Genomic DNA, 22721 nt, shown 5'->3' with positions numbered 1-22721 from the left:
CTCGGCCTACTTGTGATCTCTGTCTGTCAAATAAATAAATAAAATATTTTAAAAATAATAATAATAATTTAAAAAATAAAAATAAATTAAAAAAAAATAAAGAATAGGACAAGGGAAAGGGGACCAATGGGAAAAACTGCATAATCTTCTTTAAAAGCCAATTTTTTCCATTACACATTGTTTGCAAGATGCTTGGCTTTCTTTGTATGACTTACTGCTTAATAGTTGTAGTAACTGTTATCTTTTCTCCCCCACTTAAATGTTAAAAAATTATCTGTGAAAACTATTAACTTGCCATTAAAAACAATCAACTGTTATAGTATTTTCCTGCTGCAATATTTACATTTCCATTTAAGAAATTAACATATAAGAAACATAAGATTTTTGTACTCCAAGTAACACTTTAGATGCTCACCTCTTGAAAACAAACATTGTAACATTAAGGAGACATCTGAAAAGCACATCTCATTCAGATTACCCATATTGTAAAGCTGATTAGGTATGATGGTAATCTTTTTTGAATCACACGTGAAGGAAGCAAAATAAACCGTCAGAGGAACTCACCCCTGTGGCTTTCTTGAGACTGACACAGAAAGCCAAGAGCAGATATGGCTCTACTGCTGAGGCCTAAATTGAACTTCGAACATCCCAACTAGCATTATTATCCTGAACAGTACGTTTTTAGTAAAGGACTTAAAGTAGATCATACTAAGAGAAGCTCTGGCTGAGCACGCATGCCTACACCGTGGGGACTGGTCAGTCTTACTCTAAATGATGTACTGTAGTATCTGGTAGACTCATTTCCTTTCCACTTGCAGCAAAAAGTGACTAAAAGTCTTTACTATATGAAACTACCATCTCCACTTTAGAAGGATATGAAAGGCCATCTTAAAACTTAGACCATCTCTTTTGAAACTAGTTTTTTCAAAGCCTGGAAAGGGACACTCTAGCTCTAGATCAGAATGCTATGGGTGAGAGAGTCTGTGTTCCGTGAATGGAGGTCTGGGTACTTGGATTCGCCACGAGAAGATTTACATGAGGACCAGCATTCGAATAAAGACAGCCTGAAAGTAGCAAGTGCAAAGCACTTCAGTAAAGCTGACAGTTCACTCTCAAGATGGGAGAGCAGGAAGTCCTCTGGGTCGTTCAGGATTGGGTATTACTGGATCTCTCTGGGCTGTGAGGAGCTGTGACAGACAGGACAGAGGTCTCTAATGCAAGAAGGCTTCAGTAGTTTCAGAAACTCCTCCCACAGGTTGGAAGGAGGAGTTTTTGACCCTACAAGGTTAGTACCTGTCAAGGCAGACTTTCTCCATGGCGGGAGCCGGGAGCTCTACTCATGAACCAAGTGAGTCTTGGGGTTACCCTGGAGCAGAGGAAGAGGAGAGCACATTTTCTGCACCTGGGGCTCTCTGGTCTGTCAGCCTCAAGGCCTTGGAAGCCACAGGGTCAGGATATTGTGCTCCCAGACTTTTAATGTGTAGCTTACTTATCCTGATCCTCGCCTCTAGTTCGTATCTCTATCATTCCACTTGACGGACTTGGGACTCTGTCTCAGGGCACTCCTTCCCCTGGTCAAGTCTAGCTTCCACCTAACAAGAACACAAAACCAAAAATTTAAGAATGGGGGGCACCTGGGTGGCTCAGTTGGTTAAGTGACTGCCTTTGGCTCAGGTCATGATTCTGGAGTCCTAGGATCGAGTCCCACGTGGGGCTCCCAGTTCCATGGGGAGTCTGCTTCTCCCTCTGACCTTCTCCCCTCTCATGCTCTCTCTCAGATAAATCAATAAAATCTTTAAAACAAAAAAGAAAGAAAGAAATTTAAGAATGGGAAAAGGTAGTCATGCTATTAGGAGCCAGAACACCAACAATGGAATATAAACATGAAAAAAATCAAAATATAATTCTGGACAATCCATGCCAACAGTGCTCTTCATGAGAACACAGGATAGAGAACTACCTGTACTCTGATATGAGAAAAAATAAGTAAAAGGTTACTATCAGACTTGATGTAAAAACAGTGACTGCCCACAATTCAAACCTTTTTCTCTCAATTCACCCATGAATGAAAACACCTCAGGAACTACGAACACAATGAAAATAAACACAGGACAAGGAGAGGGTTTTGTTGTCGGGGTTCTGGGTTTTTGTTTTTAAGATTTTATTTATTTATTTGACAGAGATCACAAGTAGGCAGAGAGAGAGAGACTAGAGGAAGCAGAATCCCCACTGAGCAGAGAGCCTGATGCGGGGCTCGATCCCAAGGTCCTGGAATCATGACCTGAGCCAAAGGCAGAGGCTTTAACCCACTGAGCCACCCAAGCATACCTGGGTTTTTTTTTTTAATTGTTGTTGTTGTTGTTTTGTTTTTAAAATCTGAAAGTAATCTTTCCACCCAATGCAGGACTCAGACTCACAATCCCAAGATCAAGAGTGGCACACTCCACCAACGGAGCCAGCCAGGCATCCCAAGGAGGAGGAATTTTAAATCTATTACTAGCCTTAGGGTGACACAGAATTTTTTCTAAAGGAATTTGCTGTTGATAAATGCCTTAGTTTAGTGATCAAGAAAGAGATTAAAGTAATAGTTTTCTCATGATTTCATGACTATCTTGTAAGGAATATAAACTACTATTGAAGTTATCAGTTAAAACAAATTATTAGCAAAGAAAAGAGGCCAGAAACTACTATTAAAAAAAAACCCTACATACATAAAATAAGTTTATTTAATTGCTTCATTTAACTGTTTTTAAGTAAACAATAACAATTTTAAATGCATCCATCAAATAAACAAGATAAATAGTTAACCTTTATTTTCAGGAAATTAGAGAAGCCCACAACAGTTCTCTTCTTTTTTTAAAGAAGGAAGACAGTCACAATTGAGCTAAATGAACATTGTATAGGTAAAACAAGAAATCACAAATACTCAAAATTTCCACATTATACTACTATACAGTAAAAGCTGACATTACCAATAGGTCTTGTTACCAAAGGTAGTGTGCAAGAATGAAAAACACTTTAAGTTCAACTTCTTATATTTCATACCCTAAAGTTCCCATAATTTACATTCCTTTCTCATGGGATTTTTTTCTACTCCTTCATAGTTTATTACTGTTAAATGTGCCTGCTGTGGTTAAAAATCCCCAATAAAATAATGTATCATTCACTGCTTTATACTATTCCTTGTGTCTATGTCCAATTAGTATTAGCCTATCCTTCTTTTATCAAACTTTCAACTGAAAACGAAGCATTCAGGAAGGTTAAAACAATTAAACAAAATTCAGCTGTGGGAAAATGTGCTCTCAAAAGGCAGCATGGTATAAACAGCTCATGAAGCTTTGAACTGAACTTCTTCAAGCTTTGCTCAAATCTACAACCAAGTCTAGCAATTTTTAAACTAGCAAGTTTTTAAAACCTTGGGGGAAAAAAGTTTAGACACATTAAATACAGGAGTCAGTAAATTTTTTTTTTTTTTTTTTTTTTTTGGTAATTGTGTGTATCCTTTTTGAGCCAAGGGGGAAAAAAGAACTTAACATCTTCTACCTTTTTTTTTTTAATAAACATATATTTTTATCCCCAGGGGTACAGGTCTGTGAATCACCAGGTTTACACACTTCACAGCACTTACCTTTTTTTTTAAACTACAAATATAATAAGGTCCTGATTCAAATAAAGCAAATATATACTTACAGAACTAGCATCAACATCACTATGGATGGCAACCGTCTTAATGCCCATCTTCTTGCAAGTTTTAATAACCTATTTTAAAATACATAAACATTATCTATTATCAGGGATTTGGATTTAAAGGGATTTAATAATAAAATTCACAAAGGAAAATGGAAAAATAAGATTAAAATTCTACTCACCCTACATGCAATTTCTCCTCTATTAGCAATAAGAATTTTATCAAAAGTCTAAAGAGGAAAAAAAACACACATCAGAAATTGTTACTCTCACTTTGGAAAACAAGCTTTCCCACAACACTGGATGTGATCTTAAAAACGTTACTTACTAGAACAGTATTAAATATCATACATATGTTCATCCACAACCAGGCTGCTATTAAACTCATCTGGTAGGATCTGGCCCTGTAATCACTCTGTTAAAGCACCAATTAGATGCAGTAATCATAAGTAGACTAAGGGGATATTTATAAATTCTCTTGCCAGAAGATTATCTTCAAATGATACTTCTGAATGCTAAAAAACTTTAGATAGAATTGCTTAACCACTTACTCGGTAATTTATATTCTAGATTCAGGGAAATTCTAAGGTCATGAGTTGTTCATCAAAGGAAAGTCTAATTTTTCCATCATCTTTGTTGGGCATTAAATGGTATTTTCAGTAACTAAGAAGAGAAACTAATTCTGCTTATACCCAAAGATTCCCAGACCAAGCAGGTTCTGCTATTTGAATACAATACAGCCCCATTTTGAAGCAGCTGAGGCCTCATAATAGAGGTCCATTCTGCGTGGAGTTAGAGACCTCAATTCTTAGCCCAGCATTGCCACTAACAATAACCTATCTGACTTGAAGCAAATCAATCTCTGTAGATCTTTACTTCCACATATAAACTGATAACATTCTAAGGGGGAAACTATTTAATAAGGTTCTCTTACTATTCTAAAACTGTACAGGCTAATCCTTTTAAAGAAACACAATTACAAGTAATTTGGATACATTTTAGTATGCAACTATTTCTGGATTAGTGAATTATTATAAGTTAAACAGAACTATAGAAAAAGTTTTAGTTACATTTCCAAAAGAAAGTTAAAGCTATATATGATCTTAAAAGTCCTCTTACATAACCGAAAGCAGTATTTTAACCCAACAGGGAGTCACAATCTCAGCATCAGAAAAGGCTTTCAAAGTCTTGGTCTAACCTTCATGTTATACATGGCTTATTCCACCAAACTGAGACATGCCTCTGCCTTAAAAGTTGGTAAACTCCTAATCGGACAGAACCCGCATCATTCAGAGCCTTGCACAGAACCAAACTGAGACATGCCTCTGCCTTAAAAATTGGTAAACTCCTGAGGCGCCTGGGTGGCTCAGTGGGTTAAAGCCTCTGCCTTTGGCTCAGGTCATGATCCCAGGGTCCTGGGATCGAGCCCCGTTATCAGGCTGTCTGCTCAGCAGGGAGCCTGCTTCCTCCTCTCTCTCTGCCTGCTTCTCTGCCTACTTGTGATCTCTCTCTGTCAAATAAATAAATAAAATCTTTAAGAAAAAAAAAATTGGTAAACTCCTAATCTGACAGAACCTGCATCATTCAGAGCCTTGCACAGATGGGCCCTTAAAGTATCCTAATCCCACCCCCAGCCTGAGACGGCAAACTCATCTGCCTTTCTACACCCAAGTGGTCATGGTAAACCCCTGCTGAACCCGAAGAATATTTAAAAAAAAAAACAAACTGTACTTCTTTGAACTTCATTTTAAAATGTACATTTTAGTATGTATGAAACAGATGACACCTGATAGAAACAGCATAAACAATGAAATTACACATGCAGCAACTGTTACAGCTAATGTAACAAATTATAACATTATAGGGATTAAGAACTCCATCCTAATTTTTATCTGAGTGGCAGAATATAGTTAAGAGCCAGTCCGGAACCAAAGCGCCCAGGCTGTAATCCCAACCCTACCACATGCTCCTGTGTGGCCAAGCCACCCTTTTCGTGTTCTCCTTCCTTCCAAGTTTTTATTCCAATTCAAGTTAGTAAACATACAGTGTCATACTGGCTTCAGGAGTAGAATTTAGTGACTCATCATTTACATGGAACACCCTGTGCTTACCACAAAAGGGCAAGCCACCCTTCTTGACCCTCATTTCCTGGTATGTAAAAGGACAGTAATAATAGCACGTTCCTCAAGAGGCTGAGAGAATGCGAAAGAACACCCTGACGGTGTTGAGAGCAGTGCCCAGCACACAATTTATTCCCAGGACGTGTTAGCCATAGCTTTTATTATTCACTCCTTTGGGCCACACACCACACTGTTTATGCCAAATCTAGGAGTATGAGCCTATCGAACAGGGCAAAATCTCTATCAGAACGAGTATCTGCACCTACACGACTTCCCTGCGCAGGGCTTGCGACGGTCCGTTTTATGTGCAACCGGGCCACAGGTTGCTCAGATGAAACGTGACTTCTGGGTGTGTCTGTTTCCAGAGGAGACTAACATGCGTGTCAGCAGATTCAGCCCCGTACACTGCCCTCCCCAAAGTGGGGGAGCACTATCTCATCCATGGAGGGCCCGAGAGAGAAAAAGTAGAGGAAAGAAGTGTTTGTTTTGCCTTTCTGATTGAGCTAGGGCATGGGTCTTCTTCCTCGGACTTACTGACACCGCTGGCTCCCAGCCAGAATTACACTAGCATGTTTCCTGTGTCTTGGGCTTGCAGGGGGAAGATCACGGGACTTGGCCTCAACTGGGAGCCAGCAGATCTCCATATATATCCTACTGGTTCAGTTTGTCTAAAGAACCCTGACCAATACAGGACTGTTAACACCAATTAGTGCACAAGCTAAATAAAGCTGATTACATCAATTAACTTCCCATACATAAGATATTCTCTCAAATAAACATATGTATATGGTTCGGGGTTTAAAAGATACCAAAGTCAGGGGCGCTGGGTGGCTCAGTGGGCTAAAGCCTCTGCCTTCAGCTCAGGTCATGATCCCAGGATCCTGGGATCAAGCCCCACATTGGGCTCTCTGCTCAACAGGGAGCCTACTTCCTCCTCTCTCTCTGCCTGCCTTTCTGCCTACTTGTGATCTCTGCCTGTCAAATAAACAAAATCTTTAAAAAATAAAAAATAAAAAAAATAAAAGATACCAAAGGCAATATACTAAAGAGACACCCAGGTCTTTGTTTCAAAAGCAGCTACTATTACCAATTTCCTGTATATTCTTGCAGATAAGCTATGCATATAAAAATATAAATACAAATAAATTCATACCAATTTTAAAATTCCCTCTGCATCAAAAATTACAGGGAAACATCAAGAACATTTGACAACTTCAATGTACAATATTGCACAATCACGACAAAGTGTGGTTGCTATAATACAACTACACCGGGGCACCTGGGTGGCTCAGTGGGTTAAGCCTCTGGGTTTTGGCTCAGGTTACCATCTCAGGGTCCTGGGATTGAGCCCCGCATCGGGCTCTCTGCCAAGCGTCTGCCTTTGGCTCAGGTCATGATCCCACCGTCCTGGGATCTAGTCCCACATTAATCACCCTGCTCAGCAGGAAGCCTGCTTCTCCCTCTCCCACTTCCCCTGCTTGCTGGAAGTTCCCTCTTGTGTCTCTCTATATCAAATGAATAAATAAAATCTTTAAAAAAAAAAAAAAAGAATCAAAGGTCAACTGGACTCTTCCATTCTGCTCCTTCAGGGGCAAAGAATTAATATTAAGAGCCAGAACACGTACCTTGCACAGCACTAATTTCATCAATGACAGCCCATTTCTAACAACTATTATAGCTAACGAGGAAGGCTACCAGAGCTAACAGAGAGAAAGACAGCTGGACCCTTTGTAGTATTCTAGACTGCCCCTCACTCTGGACTGTGACCTCTAGTACAAGTACTAGCTTACTACTCCGTAGAATGTTTCTAGGTAGGACAGCTCCCTACTAGACTGAACTCAACACGTATGCAGAAATACATAGACATACAAGCACCCCAAGGCATACTATCTATGCTGAAGTTTTCATACTAAACCATGGGTTTCGGGGCACCTGGGTAGCTCAGTCGGTCAAGCATCCAACTCTTGTTTGCGGCTCAGGTCATGATCTCATGGGTCATGGGCCAGAGGCCCATGTCCAGCTCTGTGCACAGTGAGAAGTTGGCTTGAGATTCTCTCCCTCTACTCCTCCCCCTCCTCATGCAAATAAATCTTCAAAAAAAAAAAAACAAAAAAATTAAGAAACATGATTTCATAATAGGGAGTTTATCACAGCTAATTCATCTGGACCAGTGCTGTCCAATAAAGTAACCACCAGCTACATAAGGCTACTGAGCTCTTCAAATGTGGCTAATCGAATCAAACTGCCAGATGTATAAATTAAATACTAGATTTAGAAGGTCTGGTACAAAACAAAAAGAAGAATGTAAAGTATCTTACTGATATTTCAATATATAATCAGTATAAAAAGTGACACTTTAGATAGAGAATTGAAACATACTGTTAAAAATGTTCTTAATGTGACTATGAGAAAATTTAAAATGATATGCCCTGCAATTGTGTTATTGTATTGCTACTGAACTACAGTGAAATAGACCCTTTCTCCAAGCCTCCAGAATTTATTTTCAAGATTTTATTTATTTATTTGTCAGAGAAAGAGAGGGAGCGCGCGCACGAGAGGATAGCACACAAGCAGGGGGCGTGGCAGACAGAGCAAGAAGCAGGTTCCCCACTGAACAAGGAGTCTGATACAGGGCTTGATCCCAGAACTCTGGGATCATAACCTGAGCTGAAGGCAGACGCTTAACTGAACTGAGCCACCCAAGTGTCCCTCCAAGCCTCTGGATTCTTCTGAGTTTTATTTACTTCAAGAGATGATTTAGAACGTACCTCCGCTACTTCATTCTCAAATAATCATTCACCAGTTTGGCCTTCATGACATTCAACCTGAACTATCCCTTAACCAAAACTCCTTCCTGTCCTCTTTGAGGCCTTCACTGTCACAAATTGTGTTTACCCCAATAATCACCACTTCCACGTCCACCCAATCTCATATAACAGCCTCAACCATTATCCTCTATCAGGATTTTCACTAGAATTCTCTTGTCCCAAAATTTATAATTTACAATTTTATAAATTACAAAATTTACAATTATAAAAATGCCTTCAAAATTAATCCTATAAATATTAAATGGAAAAAAAAATCAGTAGTTTAATCAAAGTCTCTCCAATGCCCACAATTTAAGAATGTTATGTTATTCTACTGAATACAAGGGAAACACTATAAATTTATTCAATTTTTGGTATAGATACCAAAATTTAAGACTCAGATTGTGGCCCACAATGAAGAAAGAAAGATTGAACACCTATAAAACCTATGACATTAGAGCAGTAATTACACATCATTAATAAAATTTACAATCTGTCCAGTGAACACAGCATGGAGACAAAGTAAAACCATTATAACTTTGCTATTCAAAGTATTTAAATACTTACTTTTTCATTAGAATCATATCCTGCTGAACAGAGACGACGGGACACCATTAAGTGCGGTCTTGAGTAGTGTGGAACATGCTACCAAAAAAAAAAAAAAAAGAAAGAAAGAAATGAATTACAGATACTTGAATGAGCTTTAAAAATATTTTTTTCAGGGTAATTCTTCCAGTATGCTTCTACCTAAAATATTTTACCGATCAATGTATGTAGTTCCAAGCCACAGGCCCTAACTGTGGAAGATAAATCATAACTTCAGACATATCCCTTTGGCACACAAGAGAAACCAAAAGGCAACAGAAGGATCTCTAGAAAAGTAAAATAAGAGTCAATGGGTCAATCTTAATTATAGAGAACTGACGTTACCAGAGGGGTGGAGGATTCAAGAGTGCACTTGTGATAAGCACTGGGGGATACGTATAAGCGTTGAATCACTATACCGTACATCTAAAACTAATATAACAAAATGTATGTTAACTGGAATTAAAATAAAAACTTAAAAAAAAAACAAAGGTCAATGGGTCAAATAAAATTTGAAGAAAAAAGGTCTGATTAGGCAGACTGACACAGCAGGATCCTAAGGTCACCTACAACACAGAACCTCATACAACATAAAATAGGAGTCTTGGCTTTTAAGGAGCTTCCATTTTAACAGGGACCAGAAAGTAATACAACTTTTTGTTTGCTATTATCTTGAACATGATTTCTTCTTTTACTTTTTCTGGTACAGTGAAAAGGTAATGGTAATAATCAAGTTCACCTCTACTTCATTATTATAAATGTCTGTGTAAAAAATGTATCTTAAGGCTTTAAAACATGAGCAATCATCACTAATAAAATTTATAGTTAAAGATTTAAGAGAACAATTTACCCAGTAGTCACTGATAAAGCTAGATCAAAAAAAAAAAAAAAAAAAAAGATGAACAGAAGGTAGGGGGAGTGAAAGGCAACCAGCACTACCTCTTAGTGTTTCTAAGAAGACAAAGCAATTAAGAAGCAAATGTTTTTATAGCAACATTTTTCAATAAACTCAAAAATTCATATAATTGGTAAAGCATCAAGCCCCAAATTACAAAATGTAATCTTAATACAAAAGTGAAGGTAATGGGAGCCTGGGTGGCTCAGTCAAGCAGCTCCCTTCCGCTGGGCTCTGGTCATGATCCCAGGGGCCTGGGATTAAGCCCCATGTCGGGCTTCCAGCTCAAGGGGGTGTCTGCTTTTCCCTCTCCCTCTGCCCCTCCCTCACCCCCCACCTTGTGCTCTCTCAGGCTGGCTAGCTGGCTCACATTCTCGCTCTCAAATAAATCTTTTTTAAAAAATAGATAAGAAAGATATACTTTAGACAATGAAGCCCACAGTATCAGGTAAAAGACTAGTTAAGACAATGGTCTGAGACTGGCAAACACACTCCATACTCCATCCCTTCTAAAGATCAAAACTCACTCTTGCACACCTTCAGACATCCCTATAAGTTCAAGAGTATTAGGCCCAATTCTTTTATTTATTTATTTTTTTTGACAGAAATCACAAGGACACAGAGAGGCAGGCAGAGATGGAGGGGGAATCAGGCTCCCCACTGAGCAGTGAGCCCAATGTGGGGCTCGATCTCAGGACCCCCGATATCATGACTTGAGCCGAAGGTAGAGGCATTAACCCACTGAGCCACCCAAGCGCCCCTAGGCCCAATTTTAAAAATCAGTAAGGGGAGGTGCACACCTGGATGGCTCAGGTCGTGATCTCCAGGTCCTGGCACGGAGCCCCATATCGGGCTCCAGCTCAGTGGGACGTCTTGCTTCTCCCTCTGCCTCTCCCCCGGCTTGTGCTTTGTCTCCCTCTCTCAAATGAATAAATAAAATCTTAAAGAAAAATGAGTAAAGGGAATCCAGAGAATTTTAATTTGTCAAAAGTCCTCGGGCTAGGTTGCAATGGTTCCAAGATTTAAGCTTAGATCCATTCAAAGCATTCTGGAGTTTGAGAAAATAAAAAAGTAACAGACCTCCCACATTAACACCGATGTCTCTGCAAAGACAGGATTTGAGGAGGAAACAAAAATTTACCTGGAGGGTCTAGCCACTCTCTACATGCCCAATAAAAATTCAGTCTTCCGCTGCCTTCAGTAGAACAGACGTATTTACTCCTACACCAGACTGATTAGGATAAAGGTAATTCTTCTTCCCTGGAAAAATCAGGTCTTGTGTTTACAGCCTCAGCCAAAGCAGAAAACAAACTAAGAAAACAAATTTTAAGAATAAAGAAAAGCAAAAGCTCCCTGGGAATTTCTCAGATTTATACTGCAGCAAGGCAGCACGGGGATAGTTACACACAGTAAATATACCAGCTTCCTATCCATTTTATAAAATGTAACAACGAAACAGTTTACATTTTTACAAACTCTCCCTAATACTATAAGGCACATAATGGTCTGCTGCATTAAACAGATCAACATAATACTTTTACAAATGACAAAAACCTGTCTTTCATCACTAACAAATAAAGGCTGTGAGTGAATCCTGATGGCAAAAACCCAATGGGCACAAACCAAAGGTGCGTCTTCCAGAGACAAGACACAACCTGAGGTGGACATTTGAGGTATTCGAATCAGCTTCAGAGAGTGAGAACAATAGTGATGTTCATGTCTGGGGAAGGGAACCTGCAAAGAGGTTGGGTGGCTCAGCTGGTTAAGCGTCTGCCTTTGGCTCAGGTCTTGATCCCAGGGTCCTGGGATTGAGCTCTGGCTTGGGCTCCCTGTTCAGTGGGGAGTCTGCTTCTCCCTCTTCCTCTATGCACTCTTGAGCGCTCTCTCATTCTCAAATAAATAAATAAATAAGGCAGCCTGACACCCAGCAAAGAACTATGGGAGGGGGCACCTGGGTGGCTCATTGTTAAGCATCAGGTCATGATCCCAGCGTCCTTAGATTGAGACCCACATCAGGCTGCCTGCTCGGTGGGAAGCCTGCTTCTCCCTCTACCTCTGCTGCTCACCTGCTTGTGTTCCATCTCTCACTGGTTCTCTCTCTGTCAAATAAATAAATAAAGTCTTTATTTTAAAAAAAAAAAAAAAAAGAGCTACAGGAGAAGAAATCTGAGTTCTAACCCTAACTCTAGGACTTGAACCAACCACTCTGACCCCTCTGCTCTCTTCTAAGAAGGAAAGCTTCGATAGGGTCTCTTACTAACAAAAACCACTATTACCCAAAAGCAAGAGCAGAACACAGGGATATCTAACATGTACAAAACTCTGACGATCGTGAGAGAAAATGCAATCAATCCAACCAAAGTCAACATGCAGGCCAAGAACATGGGGACCCAGATCTCACTGCTCAACTACTCTGAGAGGAACAAACATGCAGAGCTACTTGGTAGAAATAGAGCTAACTGCATAGATTTTAATAAATATGAATTATGCATTAAGTTTCTAGGCTACCTCTGGGAATAAAAACCTCAAAACTCTTTTTCATGAGATGAGCCCATGAAGAACAAGCTAAACTTACCCCAATAGGAGAAAGTTTCTCTCCCAGAACCATTCAGAAATTTCAAGTGGCCAAACTCTGAGCAATATTTGGGCCAGCTGACTCAATTATACTCTACTTACCTTTAGGAAACCAACACTAGACTAAAATAGGTCTATGCCACAGTTCCTAAAATTAAATCCCCTCTAAGTTACACCTGACCAAAATGTAGGAGCTGTAGCACTGAATCTAAGTGATCGAGCTGATTTTTTGGAATCTTTTATTACTATGTAAAATACTTGATTCTGAAGATCTAAGACTGTACCTTACCATCAGTACAAACATATATATGTATACACACACACACACACACACCTTGTACACATGTGAATTTGTAATAATATGGCCCCAAATATTAAAAAACATAGATTCCCCAGTGAGCCAAATAACTAGAAGTAGAAATTATCCAAGCAGAACTGTAACACCTGAACTCTAAAGAAAAAACAAGTGCTTGGGCCACTTCCACAGCCAGTCGGAACCAGTTTGTAGCAGCCCCATAAAAGCCTTGCCTATTGCTGTTCACTCCCAGCAGACCTTCATGGAAGCCCAAAGTTATGAAGAATACAAGCCAAAAATCAGACAATTCTGTAGAGATATAAGATAAAATTTTCCTATTTATTTCTGTAATCTCTACACCCAATGTGGGGGTGGAATTCACAACCCCAAGATTAGAAGCTGCACGCTCCAGCAACTGAGCCAGCCAGAGGCCCCCCAATTTTTTTTTTAAATACAGAGAACAGTTAGTAGAAATCTGCTAATCTGAACCTCTACACAGAATTCTATTATTTTTGTTAAGGATATAACTAACTGACTACAAGCCCAACACAAAAAAGAATTTTTTAGGATTTTATTTATCTGACAGAGTGAGAGAACACAAGCAGGGGAGCAACAGAGGGAGAGGGAGAAGCAGGATCCCAGGACCCTGGGATCATGACCTGAGCCGAAGGCAGAGGCTTAACCATCTATCTGAGCCACGCAGGCACACCCCAAAAAATTTTAAGTAGGCTCCATGCTGGAGGCTTGAACTCACAACCACAAGATCAAGACCTGAGCTGAGATCAGGAGTTTGACACTAAACCGAATGAGCCACCCAGGTGCCTGCAGTCCAGATTCTTTAAAGGTACTTCCTAAAACGAGGAATCCTAGGGAAAAACCTGAACTAACTCCAACTCTAAAGACTGTTTAGCCTATCACAGGCAAAAGGAGAATTAGGTCAGTGTGTACAAATGACTTCCGAATTACCCCTTAGCATTGGTTCCCTTCTACAAGGTAAAGATGGTGTCTATTTCACACACTTAGAAAGGAAATGGCTCACAGTGTGGCCCATGACAAGCAGCAGAACCTCCAGAGTCACAAGACCTGAGTCCGCTCTTAGCTCCCCTGCCTCACAGTTTCGCCCCAGTCAGGCAGATCGTTTCTCTGGACCCCAATTTCCTTTCAATAAAATGTGAAGACACCTCCCGGCTTTCCCACAGCTGTTAAAAGGATCACATAAATCTTTACAGACTGTAAAGCACCAACAAAATATGATATTAAGCAATAACTAAACCCAGTAATGCAGCTGTCCCCTTCTTAAAGTTGTACCAGACCATTTGGGAGTTACCTTTGGAGCAGTAATAGTCAAGAGCTCTGACCCACACTCAGATTTGCACGTTACAGTAAGCACACAGTAACTGCTACCCAAGGGGCACCTGGGTGACTCAGTGGGTTAAAGCCTCTGCCTTCAGCTTGGGTCATGATCCCAGGGTCCTGGGATCAAGCCCCGCATTGGGCTCTCTGCTCAGCAGGCAGCCTGCTTCTCCCCTCTCTCTGATGCTTCTCTACCTCCTTGAGATCTCTGTGAAATAAATAAATAAAATCTTAAAGGGGGAAAAAAAAACCTGTTACCCAAAAAAAGGGAGAAATGCTACAGCTTTTCAACAAACTGGGAAATAAATGTTTTTTGAACACAGCGCCTGTTTTCACATTCAGAACATGGCCTCAGGTGGCAGCTCAAACTAGTAAATCTTATAGGGTTATCTTTAAAAAAAGAAAAAAGTAAACACTATTTTAAAAACAAATGCTAATGCAAAAACCAAAGTTACTGTTATTCCCAACACACCCACAGTGGCATTCCGGGTAATGCTTCATTCATCATCAGGATGCGCTCTGCTTCAAAGCAGCCACGAGCCTCAAAACTGGGGATTAACATGGAGCCAGAAGGTGATCTTACCAAGGTAAAGTTCCACATTAGCTAGTGCTTCAGCTTCCAACTTTCCAAGGAAAGGTCCCCTCCATGTTTCGGGACACGGAGCTAGGAAGCACACAGCTCAGTACTTACAACAGCATTTGAACAGTAACGACCTTCCACGGGAACGCCCTCCAAAAACACCGAAGTCAGGCTTTTTCACTTAAGCACAGCTTTTTCTTCAAAACAGACACTAACTATTTAGTCTTTGGAGCCTCACCAGCATGACCTTCTGTCAAAATCGAGGTTGGATACCTGTTAACTGGGAGATGATAAAGCTCACAATTCTCTGGCTTTGCCTCCACAAAGTTAGAGCACCAGGAAACTATACACACCAGCTCTGAAATTCCATCACCCCATCTGGCCCCCCACCAGGCCATTCTTCCCACCCCACCTGTAGCAGATGCTGCGGGGGCCCACCTGGAGCAAGCAGCGCAGCACCCCCCAGCTGCCGCATTGACTACGCACCACACACACCTGCTCCCTAGTCTGGCCCATTTGCCTTAACCAGACACGAGTTCTCCATCATGCCGGGGAGCTACCCCTTCTCAGCCCTACAGCCAATGACTGGCTAGCAAGGGGGTTCAAAAGGCCATCCCCACTCACCTCAAGGTGGGACCAATTCAGTCCATACCATCTGGTATTTAAGAATGGGCTGTCCAATATGGCAGCACCAGCCATATACAGCCACCAAGCATTTGAAATGCACCAGTCCAGATTCCAATGTGCTCCAAGTATAAAATAACACACCAGATCTGGAAGCTTAATACCAAAACAATGCAGAAGGCTCCATTAATATTTTTAATGTATATGTTGAAATAATATTTTAAATATATGGAGTTAAATAAAATACACTAATATTAATCTCACCTTCTTTTACTTTTTTTTTTTTTTTTAGGATTTTCTTATCTGTTTGAGAGAGAGAGAGAGAGAGGGCACACTGGTGAGGGACAGAGGGAGAGGAAAAGAGAGAATCTCAAGCAGACTCCTCACTGAGTGGAGAGCCCCACATGCCACTCAATCTCATGACCCTGATCAGGACCTGAGCTGAAACCAAGGGCTGGATGCTTAAGCGACTAGATCACCCAGGCGCCCCTTGTTTTACTTTTTTTTTTTTTTTTAAAGATTTTATTTATTTATTGGACAGACGGAGATCACAAGTAGGCAGAGAGGCAGGCAGAGAGAGGAGGAAGCAGGCTCCCTGCTGAGCAGAGAGCCTGATTCGGGGCTCCATCCCAGGACCCTGAGATCATGACCTGAGCCAAAGGCAAAGGCTTTAACCCACTGAGCCACCCAGGCACACACACCCTTGTTTAACTTTTTTAATGTGAGTACTAGAAAACTTTAAATTACATTTGCAGCTCACAGTCCGTTTCTACGGGACAGGGCTAACCCTGAGCAGGGCTCCTCACACTTTCGCGCGACACGACACTATCGCCTGGAGGGCTTGTGAAAACATTGCCGGGCTCCAACCCCAGCTTCTAACTGGCCAGCCTGGGATGCCACTGCAAAATCTGTATTCCTCACAAGCTCCCATGTTGGAGCTTGCATGCTACTTCTGCTGCAGACAGAGTCTCCACTTCGAGGACCACTGCTCCAGAGCTACCCTGTGGGATGAGACTAAAGCTGGTCTCCAGCTGGGGCCCCTTCCTTGCTTAGCTTTTTTTCCCCCTGCACTATGCTGCTTTCTTCACACTTCTGTTGACCACCCCCTGCCACAAAACCCCTTTCCAGGCTCTGCTTCTAGAAAATCTAACCATCCCATCATCAACGGAACTGTTTTTCCACAACTCTAGCTTTCACAAAGGGCCAGATCAGCAGCAATTAATGAAATAAGAAAAATGGCTGTTTATTTTTTGTAAAACAAGTTCCAAAGTTATTTACTGGATTGCTAGTTACCTTATATAATGTATTCTATGCAGTCAATGCTAGGACAAGGTTTATTCATACCGATGAAGCAATGTTCCTTACTACTATAAGACAAGGACAGCTTCTGGCCTACTGCTTCCCTCTTTCCTGTGACTACTATGAGGTTCATACTACTTTTTGTGCCCAAGCCATATAAATTTCCCCTTTATCCATTTTGTCAAATTTGTTAATATAATGTAATAAAAGCACTGAAGTCAGATTTGAGTTTGAATCCCGAATCTCCCACTTCAACTGTTGTGTGAACCTGGGAAACAGCTGTGAAAATGGGATTCATTTGAAGGTGGACTGGTGACTCAATGTGAAGACAGCCTTCTTCCTCCTTTGCCATTTGTAGCAACCCCAGAATCATGCATTGACCCCAGAAGATGGTTTCAAACTACTTCTCCTTGCCCACAACCATTCATCATCCCACAAACAACAAATAAGATCAACCACCCCCACTGTTCTATAAATTCAATCAAATCACTTATAGAACTACTGTCTCTATCTTCTCTCCCAAGCTGCAGCCTTCCCTAACTCTAAAACACTATCACACCCAGGGGCTTAGGTCAAACCAAGAGCTCTTTTTTTTTTTTTTTTTTTTTTAATGTAAACTGAGCTATAATTCACATACCATAAAACTCAATTTTTTTGAAGTATACAACAGTGTGGCCTCTCAGTATATTCACAAGGTTGTGGAACCATCACCACTATCTTTTTTCATCCACCCACTCCCCCCACAAAGAAACCCCTTAAGTCATTAGCTGTCTCCACTATCCCTCCTCCCCCAAGCCCCTGGCACCTACTCGTCAGCCTCTGTGCATCTGCCTATTCTGGACATTTCACATAAATGGAATCCTACAGTATGCGGCAGCCTTCTGTGCCTTCCTTTCAAGGGTCCTCGCTTCCCCTTTTCCTCCATCTCCCTTCTAACCCTACAGCGAGTACTACTGGCTCTGGTCCCAAGATACATCCCAGGTCTCAGCAGGTCTCTCGAACTCCAGCGCCACCACACCACCATCGTCAACTAACTTGAATTTCTACAGTGGCCTCCTGACTGGTCTCCCCGGCTGCCACTGTGCCCTCCCCCAGTCCCCACCAGGACATTCTCCACAGAGGAGGCGCAGTCTCCTCTCCAACGTGAATCCAATTTGCTTAAAACCCTCCAGTGACTCCCACTATTAGGGTAAATGGCACATGCGTGCCCCTACATGGGTGCCCTGTCCACCTCATCTCCTCGCACTCCTTCCTCCCTCCCTCCACTCCGACCACACTGGCCACATCCATCCCTTGACTATACCTAATGCCGTCGCGTCTCAGAGCTTTTGCTTTGGCCGTGCTATGGACCGCCAGTGCCCAAGACTGTCACAGGATAGGCTGGGTCCGTTTTCCCTTCAAATGCCACATGCTCAGAAATGTCTCCCCTATTTTCTTTAAGTAACCAGCTCTCAACATCGCCACAACTCTTTATCCCATTATCCTATTTTTTTACTTTCAGAGCCCTTACTACTCTTTGAACTTACCTATTTCTGTGACCATGGGCAGTGTCCTCTACTTGGATATAACCACAGTGAGGGCAGAAACGTTTACTGCTATACCACAGCACAGCCAGCACCTGGCACACAGTAGGTGTAGTGGGTTGAATGTTGCAGCCCAGAATGATGTGTCCATGTCCTAAAATTTGTGACTGTGACCTCTTTGGGGAAAAGGGTCTTTGCTGATGTATTTAAAGGTTTCAAGATGAGATCATCTTGGAGCCTGTCATGGCCCTAAATCCAAAGACAAGTGTCCTTAGAAAAGAAAGAAGGGTCGCCTGGGGGGCTTAGTCAGTTAATTAAGCCCCTTCCTTCGACTTGGATCATGATCCCAGGGTCCTGGGATGGAGCCCCATGTCAGGCACCCTGCTCAAGAGGGAACCTGCTTCTCCCGCTTTCCCTCTGTCTCTGCCCCTGCAGTTTGGGTTCGCTCTCAAATAAATGAAACCTTAAAAAAGAAGAGGAGGAGGAGGAGGAGAAAACACACAGGGAGAAGGAAGGGAAGGCCACGTGAGGGCACAGCAGAGACTGGAGCAATGGAGCCACAAGCTAAGCGATGGCTAGAGCCCCAGGAAGCGCAATGAGATCAAGAGGCACTCTTCACTAGAGCCTTCAGAGGAAGCATGGGCTTGCCAACATCGTGATTTCCAACTTCTAGCCTCCATAACTGTGAAGGAATAAATGTGTGTTGTTTTAAGCCACCAGCTGTGTCACACGGATGCTATTAGTTTTCCTGACTAAAATTGTAACTCTGTATCTTCCAACATTTTTTTTTCAAATCCAATTTTCAAATATTTTTATTACATTAGAGAGAAAGCTACCTGAATCGTTCCTGGCCTGCAGTATCCCGTATCTGTAACTTTACATATTTACCACCAACATTTATTATCTTTGAACCAAATTCCACTCCTATTGTATGATTTGAGTCATCTTTGAATTTTTTTTCTATAAACTGATGAAGCAAGCAAGACTTGCCAGTTCCTGCCTTTCCAATAACCAAGAACTTAAACAAAAAATCATAGGTTTCGGACACGGCCGTCTGCGACATCTTGGGAGCGGTACCACCTCTCGCCGGGTCGCCAGCTGCAACTCAGGCCGGCGGGAGAGGAGGGTCCAGGTGGTCCTCCGCGTCTCAGTGGGAGTGGCGCCTGCCAGGGGACAGGAGAAGGGACGGCCCGTGGTCCCCACAGCAACCGCCGGCCACCCCGCAGCTGCGGCGCTGCAGGACTTGTATCTTCCAACATTTTTGAAATTCACTTCTATTTTGATTTTATTAATACTGACTCCATCACAGTTTCTGTTTTCTTTTAAAAATAAAAATGTCAGGGTGCCTGGGTGGCTAAGTCGTCTGCCTTCGGCTGGGGTCATGGTCCCAGGATCTTGGGGTCAACCCTCCATCAGGCTTCCTGATCAGCAGGAAGCCTGTTTCTCCCTCTCCCACTCCCCCTGCTTGTGTTCCCTTTCTCACTGTATCCCTCTCTCTGTCAAATAAATAAGTAAAATCTTTAATAATTAATTAATTAAAATGTCAATAGGAATTTAAAATAAATCATTTTTAAAAGATTTTATTTATATTCTACTTTTATTATCTATTATTATAAAAATAAAATATAATAAATAAAATATTTTTAAATGATTTATATATAAATATATATTATATAAATATAAATATATATTAACATGATATGTAATATATATTATATATTATTCTACATTTATTATATTTTATTATTATTTATTTAACAGTGAGAGAGAGATCGATGCAGGGCTCAATCCCAGGACCCTGGGATCATGACCTGAGTCAAAAATAGACGCTTAATGACTGAGCCACCCAGGCGCCCCAAAATAAATCATTTTTTAAAATTATACAACACCCAGGAGTGGCTGGCTGGCTCACGCGGTAGAGCTCGAAACTCCTGATACCGGGGTTGAGTCAAGTCCCATGTTGGGTGTAAAGATTATGTTAAAAAAATAAAATCTTTTTAAAAAGACTGGAATCATTTGAACAACTCCTTTTCCCTCACTCTTTTGATCAAATTGTCCCCTATCTTTCCTCCTTATTCAGAAAAGTGTTTTACCAATTATTCCTCTGTTCTGAACCTCTTTTTTTAAGATTTTTTTGTTTACTTGAGAGAGAAGGAGGGAGGTAGGAACAGAGAGAGTGAGTGAGAGAAAAACACAAGTAGACTCCACACTGAGCAGAGAGCCCATAGTGGGGCTCAAGCCCACAACCCCAAGATCAGCACCTGAGCTGAAACTAGAGCTCAAGGCTTAACCAGCTGCACCACCCAGGCATCCCTTGAACATTTTAAGAACAAAATAAAATCCAAAAAGCAGATATATAGATACACAAATGTCCATAGCATTTTATTATACCAGAAACTGGTTTCTGGTATAATCTTAGAAAATTTTTCTTCCCAAGTGATTGTCAGAAATCTATTAGCACAAGCTAGTACAGCTACTCTGGAAAACAGCATGGAAGTTCCTCAAAAGTTGAAAACAGAGCTACCCTATGACCCAGCAATCACACTACTGGGCATTTACCCTAAAGATACAAATGTAGTGATCCAAAGAGGCACGTGCACCTGAATGTTTATAGCAGCAATGTCCACAATAGCCAAACTATGGAAAGAACCTAGATGTCCATCAACAAGTGAATGGATAGAGAAGATGTGGTATATATATGTACAATGGAATACTATGCAGCCATCAGAAGAAATGAAATCTTGCCATATGCAATGACATGGATGGAACTAGAGGGTATTATGCCGAGCAAAATAAGTCAATCAGAGAAAGACAATTATCATATGGTCTCCCTGATATGAGGAAGTTGAGAGGCAATGTGGGGGGTTTGGGGGGTAGGAAAGGAATAAATGAAACAAGATGGGATGGAGAGGGAGACAAACCATGAGTCTTAATCTCACAAAACATACTGAGGGTTGCCAGGGGGAGGGAGGTAGGGAGAGGGTGGTTGGGTTATGGACACTGGGGAGGGTATGTGCTATGGTGAGTGCTGCAAAGTATGTAAACCTGGTGATTCACAGATCTGTACCCCTGGGGCTAATAATACAGTATATGTTAATTAAAAATAAAAAATTAATTAAAAAGAAAGAAATCTATCAGCACATTGGAAAGATTTGCCTCCGGGCAATTCTAAAGCATTCAGATAGGCTTCAACATTCTTTTTCATGACTAGGAAAGAAATTCTTGGATTTTAAGGAACATAAAGCTTAAGCATTTAAGTTCTGTGCAGGCACCATATAATGAGACCATCTCTCAAATGAGAAAGAATTTGAAATTGTAAAAGCAAGTTTGGAAATCATGCCATCCAAGATTTATATCCTAGCTCACCTGCGCCCTAAAGCTAGTTACTTAACTGCTGAACTTTGTTTCCTCATCTGTAAAACTGCAACTTTTTACCTAGTTGTCAGATGGGTAAGAGATAGTACATGTCAAAACTATTTAAGGGACAGAGATGTTCAATCAACTGTAGCAATCACCATAAAACCATGGTCCCTGAGCCCCTGAAAAATGCATACAGGAGAAAAAACTAAATATTTAAACAGAATGTGTTTGAAAGGCTAATACACAAAACAAATAAGACTAAAAGGTGAACTCTACACATACCCTAAAAGCAAACAAACTTCTGTTAACTGGCTAAAAGAATGATTCCACTAAGGTCTGGAATTGCCAGGCTGCCTTCTAGCCGACCAAATGCTTAGCAGGAGTGGAAAGAGGAATGAGAGGAGTACAATTTTCTAATGGTTCTGCTTCAAATGCCGGCTCAATAGAGCACATTTCAAATTCATGCAAGGGAGGGACAGAAAGAAGCTAAGAAAGAAAGAAGCTAAGCAGCAATTCAAGGTCTTCCAAGTTCTTCCCCGGAGTGACAGTGAACTCCTGAGATTCCTCCCACCTCCAGGAGGAATTCCTTCTTGGCACAAATGTAACTCTACTACAGTCAGTACTACCACACATCCAGCACCTATTGGGTCCAAAACTTCGCTAAGAACACAGAAATAGACAAGATGGCATCTCTGCTGACACAGATGGCATCTCTGTCACACTGCTGACACACAGCAGGAAAGAAAAATCAAAGCCCACATATTACACAATAGTGTATTGTAAGTGTATAGCAATACGTACCATAACACCTTTCTCCTCACCCTCACCAATCCCTCCTGCCTCCAACAGGAATGGCTTCCCATTACTAAAAGATAGTTGAATCTACAAAGTACAGCATGATCTGATTCATACCTACCTCCCTACAACCACCTATTAATCTCTGCACACCACCACCGAACCAGGTTTTTCCCATGGTTCTACCTTGTCATTCCCTCCAGCCACAGGACCTTTACATATGC

General features: G+C 41.2%; 1 protein-coding gene across 2 annotated transcripts in view; it reads right to left on the bottom strand.

Moving 5' to 3' along the window:
- The window catches only part of PCCA (propionyl-CoA carboxylase subunit alpha), a 403241-nt gene that overhangs the window by 370260 nt on the left and 10260 nt on the right, over positions 1–22721 (bottom strand). For both annotated transcript variants that reach the window (XM_082700821.1, XM_082700820.1), the window contains exons 2-4: positions 9182–9259; positions 3870–3917; positions 3691–3759 (exon numbers count right to left, since the gene is read on the bottom strand). In XM_082700821.1, coding sequence (XP_082556947.1) covers positions 3691–3759; positions 3870–3917; positions 9182–9259 — 195 coding nt within the window. The remainder of the gene's footprint in view (positions 1–3690; positions 3760–3869; positions 3918–9181; positions 9260–22721) is intronic.

The sequence above is a fragment of the Mustela nivalis genome, assembly GCF_964662115.1.
Source record: "Mustela nivalis genome assembly, chromosome: 15".
In the NCBI taxonomy this organism is placed as follows: domain Eukaryota; kingdom Metazoa; phylum Chordata; class Mammalia; order Carnivora; family Mustelidae; genus Mustela; species Mustela nivalis.
The sequence above is the reverse complement of the archived record's forward strand: the minus strand, read 5'-3'. Positions and strand labels throughout refer to the sequence as shown.